The sequence below is a fragment of the Engraulis encrasicolus genome, chromosome 10, assembly GCF_034702125.1.
Source record: "Engraulis encrasicolus isolate BLACKSEA-1 chromosome 10, IST_EnEncr_1.0, whole genome shotgun sequence".
In the NCBI taxonomy this organism is placed as follows: Eukaryota; Metazoa; Chordata; class Actinopteri; order Clupeiformes; family Engraulidae; genus Engraulis; species Engraulis encrasicolus.
This window is the reverse complement of record NC_085866.1, coordinates 48,141,824-48,151,033: the sequence shown is the minus strand read 5'-3', so window position 1 is coordinate 48,151,033 and position 9,210 is coordinate 48,141,824. Positions and strand designations below refer to the sequence as shown.

Sequence of the window (9,210 nt, the reverse complement as noted above, 5' to 3'; positions counted from 1 at the left end):
AGTCATAAAAGCAGTTACAGGCTACATGAGGGGAAGTAGGCCTAAACGCTTGAGTTTTAATAATAAAAAATACGCCCAACAATAATGTATAATGCTTCAATAGCCTACTTTTATCCAAACTCACCTTTGGGAGAAATTGTTAAACCGTGCGTTTCTAAATGGCTAGCACATGACCCTTATTGTCTGACTCTGACCTATTTGAGTCTTTCAGGGTGTGACTAATGTTTGTTGACTAGAGCTCTAGGGGAGAGATTCCTCAGCCACGCACAGCGATAGAATTTCCCCATGACGTCATTCTACAAACTGTGAGAAGTGAGCAGCAGTAACTTTTGTCGCGTGAGCTGGAAGCAAGGTGAGCTGTTAAAAATGTCTGATTGTTTGTAACAAATGAAATGAATGTCTCCCGTACCCAATGCTTCTGGTAGCCTATGCTACCTAATTACCGTTACCGTAGGCTACGTTATTTAGTGATGTTTGCCGGTTCAGACAAACATGTTGCGAGTCTAGAGCTATGAACCATGTTGGGGTTTTTGCGAAACAGGATAGGCCCCGTACGCTAGGTCTCCATTTAAACTATTCGTAAATATGATTGTGTTTACTTACTGGCATAGTGAATGCGGAAGTTCACTATTTGCAAAGAAGGTCGACACGAATAGCGGAGTTGCTAGAGTGGAGGCCTTCGCAAAGCATTTAGGATGCCACTTATAACGGCGACTCAAAATAGGCTACATTGTATCGACCACATTCGGAAGTAGAGTAGCGGCCTATACGACGGCTTTACATTGTTTTACATTTTAAAGTGAAGCGTCCGAAAACATCATTAGGCCTACTCTGTCAGACATTTCCGTCAGTAATTATGTAAGTTCCGTGCCAGATGCAATAGAACATTGAAGACAGTTTAGCAATATTCAACACCTCTCTCATTAAAAATATGTCTGAGGAATTCTCTTTCAACGAGGTCTGCAGACAATGCAACAATGTGTGACAATGTGTCAACACCAAAAACTGTTGGTCTGTAATGTGAAAGATAGCCATCTGCGTTTTACCTTTTCTGACTGGGAAATAAAGTATTTTATAAAAACTGAAATTTTCATGATACGCGTCACAGCACTGACAGTTTTTCCATAAGGGGGGCTTGATCCCTATTCCATTGGCTTGTCCTGATTAATCACTTCAACAAAAACATTAAATGTAACCACTCACTAATACGTAATGATCTAAGGTCAATCTCGAACCACCAAAACCTTGATATGTATTCTGATACAGATTCAGCAGGCCTGCCATGGAGGACGACAATGCTGGGCCTGCCCCCAGCCCTGAGCTCCTATACCTGGGGCAGAATTCCACCACGCGTCTGCTGGAGGTGTATGTGAAACGCAGCCTCAGTCTGAACGACACCTGCGCCAGGAGGCAGAGGGTCAAGAAGACTCGAAAATGGGTCATCGTGGACAGCAAGGGCACACGCATCAGGAAAGCATCCAGTGACAGCTCCACACATCGCCTGTCGCAACAATCAAACACTGACCAACCCAAAGAGCCATCCAAAGACACTGTCAGGGGGTCCAAGACTCAGGAAATAAAGCGCAAAGTTACCAGAAAACCATCTATACTGAGAAGTTTTCTTAGTCTGTTCTCTAGGAAGACCAATGAGGTTGCCATCGCTCCAGTACCAGAGAGTCCTGGATCTAGTGGGTCCAATGACAGCTGCTTTACCTCAGATCCATGCCCTGCCCCTGTGCCCGAGAAGGTCCATGAGGAGAAGGACAGGGCCATACCACATCGAGCCAAGTCCATCAAAAAGAAGCTCTCTCTGAAGAAGCTCTCGTTCCGAAACCATGACGCCGACAAATCTGACTCAGTCAGGAGGCAGACCAGTCTGGCTACAGCCGATGTGGTGCGCGTTAAAGATGGTGAGCCCACAGCATACCAAAACATACATCAAAACATGCTCAGTAATTACACAGTAATTATACTGTATTATAATAACACTATGCTATAATGGTATTGTATTGTTTTGTAATTGTTTTAAACATTGTTTATGATGTCTTCATACGTGCCTCTGGGTATACACACAATTCACAGAAATGCACAATTTAACATCACATTTTCTGCTGTTCTGCTGTTCTGCTGGGTCTGGTCTTGCATTTTCCATCCTGTCACACTCCACACAGCAAGATAGTCCAATGACCCTGACTTTTCTCAGTTTGGCTTGGCACAAGTAACATTGGCCCCAAAAATCTGTAGAGTGATGTATTGACATTCTGAAATAATATCAAAAACAGATAGTGATATGGAAGCATCCTAAAAATGTCAATGACCACATGATAAAGCATATTTCTAGAGACATTGTGTCTTATGCCCTTTTCTATTTACATATTGTCCGTTTCCCTGAAGCCATTGTCTGTGTGGAGCCCTCAACTGTGTACTTCGAGAAGGTATCTGAGGAGCTGGAGCGTATTGTGAAGGAGGTGAAAGAGAGCCCAGTAGAGGAGCACGAGGACCTCAGCCCTGCTGTACTGACTGAGGAACAGCCTAGTGAAGGTACAGTACTCACTCTGGAAGGAGCATAGTGTGGCTGTATAAAGTATATTCATGTGTTCATTTCTTTTATATCACTGTAATACTATACTGACGGAGGATTAGCCGAGTGAAGGTACTCACTATGACTGTATAGAGGTGAAGTGTTTTCATTTACCCTGCTCATTTCTTGCATATCACTGTAATACAGTATGTGTACTTATAATGTTATCTCTCATTTTTTTTCTCTTGATCGTATTTGTAATTCTGCATTGCAGTGGTCACAGACTCCCCCGAAGACATTATTGAGAGAATGGTGGCTATCCTAAAGCAAGAAGGCGATGTGATTGATGCAAAGGTACACAACTTATCATCCAGTTATCACACCTTTCACCTTTACTGAGTTCCTTAGCCGCTGGAAGTATGCTATTGCAAAAAATAAGTTTGTACCCTCATTATGTGCTTCGTTATGCTATTCCGCGAACAAGGTTTACCTTACCACTGTGCTACGACATTACACATAGTCGTTACTACTTTAATACAATTTCTTTAACAGGGGTAATTTCTTAACACATTAAATAAGAGTGCTTTATTCTTTTTCTGCCCCTAGATTAGGAGGAACAACAGTTTGAGCTCCTATTTCCAGTCGCTCAACTACAACAGCTTCAAGCAACTTGCAGATCGCTACGTGGCAGCCATCCCCGATCCGCTACCTCAGAGCACCGAGGCCCCCCCTCAGCTGGTGAAGCTGGCCTTCACCCTGGACTTTACCGCCAAGGTGGGATTTGGCGTCTGTACCCAACGACGAGACGATTCATTCATTCATTCATTCATTCATTCATTCATTCATTCATTCATTCATTCATGTCCTAACTTTTTTTTATACTTGAAATGGAGGCTCTGTCAGTGCCCTATCTTTGCAATGTCTTACATATTATGCATGTTTTAGGGTGAAACTATAGGAAAATGTTCACATTTATGTGTAATAATGTCATTCATTCATGTATTCATTGAAGGTGGCTGGGCTCTCTAATCAAGCTGTCAGCCGGGTCATGGGCTTCGGGAACAAGTACATACAGGACCGCTTTACCCAAATCACAAGTGGCAACCACCAGGTAAGTGGTCGAAATGTTATACTTTCGCTCAACTCAACATGTGATGCATGTCCATGCCATACATGCAGTATCCATGTGCTCTCTCACAGAATTATTGTATGGTTTGGAAGTGGCATCATAGTGATGGTGCAACACCCCTTTGTGTTTTTGTATTCAGCCGTGAACTCTGAATGGTACATGAGATGCAGTCTCTCATGTAAAAGGCTGAATGAGAGATGCATCTCGTATGGACACAAGATGTCATACTCTAATCTTTTAACATGGTGGAGGAAATGTACATAAAGAAGTGACACACTGATTGATTACACACAAGGAACAGATGTAAATGAATGTGATCATATTGAGTAGCTTACTCCTCAGTACTAAACAGAGACCTACATACACTATACTTAGGGACTGTTCGTAATTTACCGGGGGGGGGGGGGGGGGGGGGGGGGAGGGCTGGTGCGTAGGGGGGGGAGGGCCATGATGAAAAAAAAACGAGGTGGAGGGGAGGGCCATGGCAAAAAAAATCGGAGTTAGGGGGAGGGCCATGGGAAAAAAAACGAATTTATTTTATTTTATTTTTATTTATTTTTTTAAACAATAATAACATGCTCTGAAACACATCGCTTTGCGATGCAAGGTCCCGGTGCATACTATAGCACTGAAGCGTGTATCTGTAGTCAAAAAACTATCAGGTGCAGCTAGATTGCCCGCGCTGACTCTCTTTCACTGTAGGATTGCTAGTGCTACGGAGGAACATTGAGCATCATAGAAAATGCCCGTGAGCAAATATCAAACTGGCTGATGTGAACTATATGGGCTAAACAGTTTGGGAAGTTTTGACAACGAATTGGATGGGCATTTCCAGAGGAATTATGGAGAGGTGCTGTAGTCAACTGGTGGTCACAGCCTCTGGTAAGCCATGATTTTATTTATTGGCACCGCCGTGTGCTTTACATTTGTGTTCAAAGAACTTTTAGACCCCAACCAGACCGGAAAGAACAGTACCTAGGCCTAGACCTTTGGCCTAGACGTACTTTGGTAGAACGGTGCAGTGACGCGAGTTTGTTTTGTTTAGCTTGTGGTGTCAAGGTAGTAATAAAAGTGGTATTAACGGCGATGTGTTGGCCATGCATCATAAGGTCTTGAAACTTGTTGTGAAGAGAAGTCTCATCACTTTGGTGAACAAAAACGGACCAACTAAGCAAGGAATTATGTACATTTAAAGCGTGACGGGAGAAGGGAATGTCACCAAAGTTGTGCATCGTGTCAGGTAAGAAGTGACTTTTGTTTCTTGCTGTGGAGATTGGATTCGTAGAAGCGTGTATTGGTATGCTAGGTCTTGCCTGTTGCTGGTGAAGTAGTCTAGCTTAGCCTCGGAGTTGGCTATGGGGTGATTCGGAAGGAGAGCACAGCCGATGGTGTGTCTGGCTTGTCTATCATCACAGTTGTCAAAGTTGAATTGCCGCGGTGTGTAATGGCTGTTGGATGTTTTGGAATGTTGTACTGGTTCTGTTTTGGCAATTTGTTCCTTTTGCCTCTTGCTGCTGATTTGACCACCATAGCACCGCCACCACCTATTAATGCGTCTTAATGGCCTACGTTAAATGCAAACTAAAGGTGGCTTTCTCACTCTCCTGCTTTGGCGCTTAGCCTACTTCTTGCTCCGATCACATCCCGAACTCTTTGGCCGTCAGAGTGTAATTACATTCGGGAAGGTAGAGCTATGCCTGTGTGTGTGCGTGCGTGCTTTTATGCGCGGTCTGGGAGACAGGACAGGGGTCCTGATCGAGATGCACCTGATCCACAGTCGCAATTGCAAGAAAATCTAAATTATTTGAAAGCCCGGTCACCTCTCACGAGTGCATCGCATAGCCTAGTCAAAGCATTTCTTCTAATTTCACACATTCCACACTGCCCATGCTGAAGAGACAAACTGTCAAGGCAGCGCGACTTGCTCTTGAACACGCCCTCATCTCCACATCAGGTGCGCGTTTCACTTCCGCAAGAAGAACTTAATAGTGTCAAAGTGAGATGTTAAAGAAAAAAAAAGTTAAATCTAGCCATCCTTGTTTAGGCTACATAAAACATGAGGAAGTTATTCAGATGTGATTCGCCATTCCTCACCCTAAAATTGATTAGAACGCAGGAAATTGCATCTAAAAAACAGATTTTTTTTTCACAGCACCCCTTGGTCAAAACCAGTTCCTGCGTCCCTGGCTTCGCTACTGTGCTGAACATGTAAAACGTACCTTGTGAAAGGCGCTGCTTGTCGAGCAGGGAAATATTGAAGCTGCGGTGGGGAAACTCTCTCCACTTTGTAGTTTACAGTAGTAACACCTCGGACATTGGTATTGAAATGGAAGTTTTTATTATCATTATTATTATTATTATTATTATTATTATTATTATTATTATTATTATTACTTAACACGTAAAAAAATAGTGAAGGCAATTTGTCTTGGTGACAGTGGAGTTAAAAGGCATCCCATGCAGCCGCAGAGGTAGATTCTTGCGGCTTCTCATAGGTATCCACTGATATCGATAGCACATAATAGTGCAGACAACCGCCCTTGATGTAGGCTACTCTGACTGTTCTCATGATGGTTGTTCATCTACCAATTTTACATATTATTTTTTTTACCTGTAGGGGGAGGGCCATGGGAAAACAAAATTGAAGTGGGGGGAGGGCCATGGCGAAAAAAATTGAGGTGGAGGGGGGGGCCATGATTTTTTTTTTTGACCGGACTTCCAGCGCACCAGCCCTCCCCCCCCCGGTAAATAACGTACAGTCCCTTAGTTATGACATATACTATTGATTGAAGTGATGTGAATACATTCACCCTCCCCAACTCATGACTAGTTCAGTTCAAAGCCAATGTTATTTGCATGTGATCAGTTTATTCCTTATCTCTGTTCCCTTGACAGTGCAGCAGCATTTACTTCTCTGCACTCTTATAGTAAAGGAACAGTCCACCATTTTTTTGATTTTCGCATATTTGCAGTATTTCCAAGCATTATTCATGAATGTGCATATCATTTTCTTCTCAGTTTTTTCAGTAATTAGATTTATTGGATCAGAATTATTAGCATATCTTAGCATAATCACTGGAAGTGAATGGGGGCATTAGCATCAAGCCACAAGTAATTACAGGACTGGATGAAATAGCTGTTTTGCACTTGGTGAATTTTACATTAATTTTAAAGTACTTTATAAGTACCGGTACATTTGATGTTTTGTTTGCCCCCATAGACTTGCATTGCTACGCTTAATTTGGCTGATACTGTTAAACTAGGCAATGGAAACACATAGACGAAAATTACATGCACATTCATGAATGATGCTGGGGAATACTGCAAATATGTGAAAATCAAAAAAGGATGAACTGTTCCTTTAATATCACTGTTCCTCTTCCTATAGCCACAACACTGTGTTACATTTCTATTCCAGCCAGGTCAGCATCCCAGTTTCCTATTTACAGTTTTAGCCTTTGGTATTCTGACACCTTCTGATTGGGTTGAACCATTTGGTTGAAAACATGCTGCTAATCGATAGCATGCTGTAAATGGTACAAAGGTGACATCGTACAAAGTACTGTATATTGTGTACTAAAACTGTGTAATATAACTGTATTTGATATTTTGCAATTCAGTGTGTGCAGTGTATGCAAAAGAAAAAGGGTGAAATTGACTTGTGCTTAAGACTGTACCAAGCTGAGCCTATGTGTAACGGAGGCCAACTAGCAGAGTGTGGCGTAGAACATTAATAAACCTCCCTCCCGAAGCCTCGATACAATAGCGGTAACGTTTGGCGAGGGAACCGGCCCTTTAGCTCAGCGCACTCATACTCTGACTCCCATTGCCGAACCAATGTAGTTGACGAGGTGGCAGGTTCGCCCCTTGAGGGGGACGAACTGTGTAGGAACACCTCCGTAATACTGGTGCCGTTGACCCGGGATGGGAGTGAGGTTTAGGGGTGACAGTGTAACGGAGACCAACTAGCAGAGTGTGGCGTGGAACGTTAGTAAACCTCCCTCCCGAAGCCTCAATGCGGTAGTGTTGGGCTAGGGGACCGGCCCTTTAGCTCAGCTCGCTCGTACTGTGGCTCCCATTGCCAAACAGATGTAGTTGACGAGGTGGCAGGTTCCCGCCCCGAGGGGGACGAATTGTGCAGGAACACCTCCGTCACATATGTTTATTCTTATTTCAATGTAAAGTTTAATTTGTGGTGTGACATTTTTATGTTTTAGTATGTACAGTAAGCAGACTAATAGTGTTTTCTTGATTATTGCTGTCTTCTTGTTTGTGTGAGGTTGACATTAACATTTATAGCAAATAAAAAAGTCTTATCAATGGGCCCATTATGTAGTGCTTCTTTAGAGGTGAATGTACTGTATATGAGAAAGGAACGAGGCATATCAGTGAGTAACAAATCTAACCGTTGGTGAGTATGTCGTTCCACACTGATGCTTCCTCTTACCACTTCTGTCTTTTTGGCTGGTGGCAGATATTTTCTGTTTTGTTTCAAGATCTGTACTTGGTCAACTAAGCAATCAATAAGTAAACCAGTGTTAAAGCATCTGACAAAATGCTCATGATAGACTTTCCCTTATTGTAGGAGCTGGCATCTCAGAATGCAGAGGACCTAAGCCTGGTGGATCCAGACTGAACACTGTGAACCGCTATACATACTGCCAATCCAGTGCAATGCTAACACCTTTATGGTATTTTACTTGGTGTTTTGGTGAACATGTTAATTTGCTAAAATGCCAAGTAATCTTGGCCAGTGCTTTAATGACTAAGTCCTGACTAGCATATCGATGCTGAATTGGGACATTTGGATAGCCTATTACCTGATATTTAGGTGTGCATTTTCTATGTGAATGTGCCAAATAATGTGAGTGTGTCCCAGAAATCGATTTTGCACAGCGGTATGTTGCGTGTTATAAGGGTACCTAAGAAAGCAATCCTGAGGATTGTTTCATACATGTATTGTTTTTAAATATTTACCAAACAAACTATACAGGGTTGAATAGGATTCATTTCCCTACCATAGGCGTATCATAAATGGCACAAGATATTGTTTGTGTGTTTAAGACATTTTTTAAACATTGAGTTAAAGTGTTGCTTAGTGTGTCCTTTTCTCAGGGTAAACAATGCAAACCACTAACACTGCTGTAACATTGCCATGTTCTTATGCAACATTGCGAGAATGCCGGTGTTTGCAATATGTCAACAATGTTGTGATGTTTGTATGCAAACACTTTTTAAATATTACAGAACATACACAGTGGAATTACCTTATGTGTAAACACATGCTGTCGGTAATGCAAATACTATGTCTTTTTTAACTTTTTAATTAGATGAAATCTTAGATTTGAACTGGGGATTTGGAAATAGGGGTGAAGTGTGAAAACCAAAGAGCTGTACATCTTATTAATGATGTTTTACCTGTCATTTGAAGTGCTCTATCCAAAGACATCTTTATGTAACCCCATGATAAAAGTCTCAACCCGTCACTTGAAAAGACGTTCACATTAGAGTCCTCATGATACAAAACCACTGTCACATGGACTGACCACACTAACTCCGC

General features: G+C 42.3%; 1 protein-coding gene across 2 annotated transcripts; it reads left to right on the top strand.

Annotated features, from left to right (window-relative positions):
* Positions 1-305: 305 nt before the first annotated feature.
* On the top strand, positions 306-8,323 carry LOC134457231 (uncharacterized). 2 transcript variants are annotated; one of them, XM_063209126.1, is made up of 7 exons: positions 306-352; positions 1,267-1,910; positions 2,395-2,541; positions 2,796-2,875; positions 3,128-3,295; positions 3,534-3,632; positions 8,236-8,323. In XM_063209126.1, exons 2-7 carry the CDS (start codon positions 1,283-1,285, stop codon positions 8,284-8,286), a joined length of 1,173 nt encoding a protein of 390 aa, XP_063065196.1. In that variant the 5' UTR covers positions 306-352; positions 1,267-1,282; the 3' UTR covers positions 8,287-8,323. The 2 variants fall into 2 exon arrangements, with proteins under 2 accessions (XP_063065196.1, XP_063065197.1); XM_063209127.1 differs by lacking the exon at positions 8,236-8,323 and having other exon boundaries at positions 3,133-3,295.
* Positions 8,324-9,210: the final 887 nt, after the last annotated feature.

What these genes read in the sequence shown, in the direction of transcription:
- LOC134457231 (XM_063209126.1), top strand. Translation starts at nt 1,283, where the DNA reads ATGGAGGACGACAATGCTGGGCCTGCCCCCAGCCCTGAGCTCCTATAC. An exon ending in TGTGGTGCGCGTTAAAGATG is followed by an intron (nt 1,911 to 2,394) that starts GTGAGCCCACAG and finishes GTTTCCCTGAAG; the next exon opens with CCATTGTCTGTGTGGAGCCC. An exon ending in TCACAAGTGGCAACCACCAG is followed by an intron (nt 3,633 to 8,235) that starts GTAAGTGGTCGA and finishes CCCTTATTGTAG; the next exon opens with GAGCTGGCATCTCAGAATGC.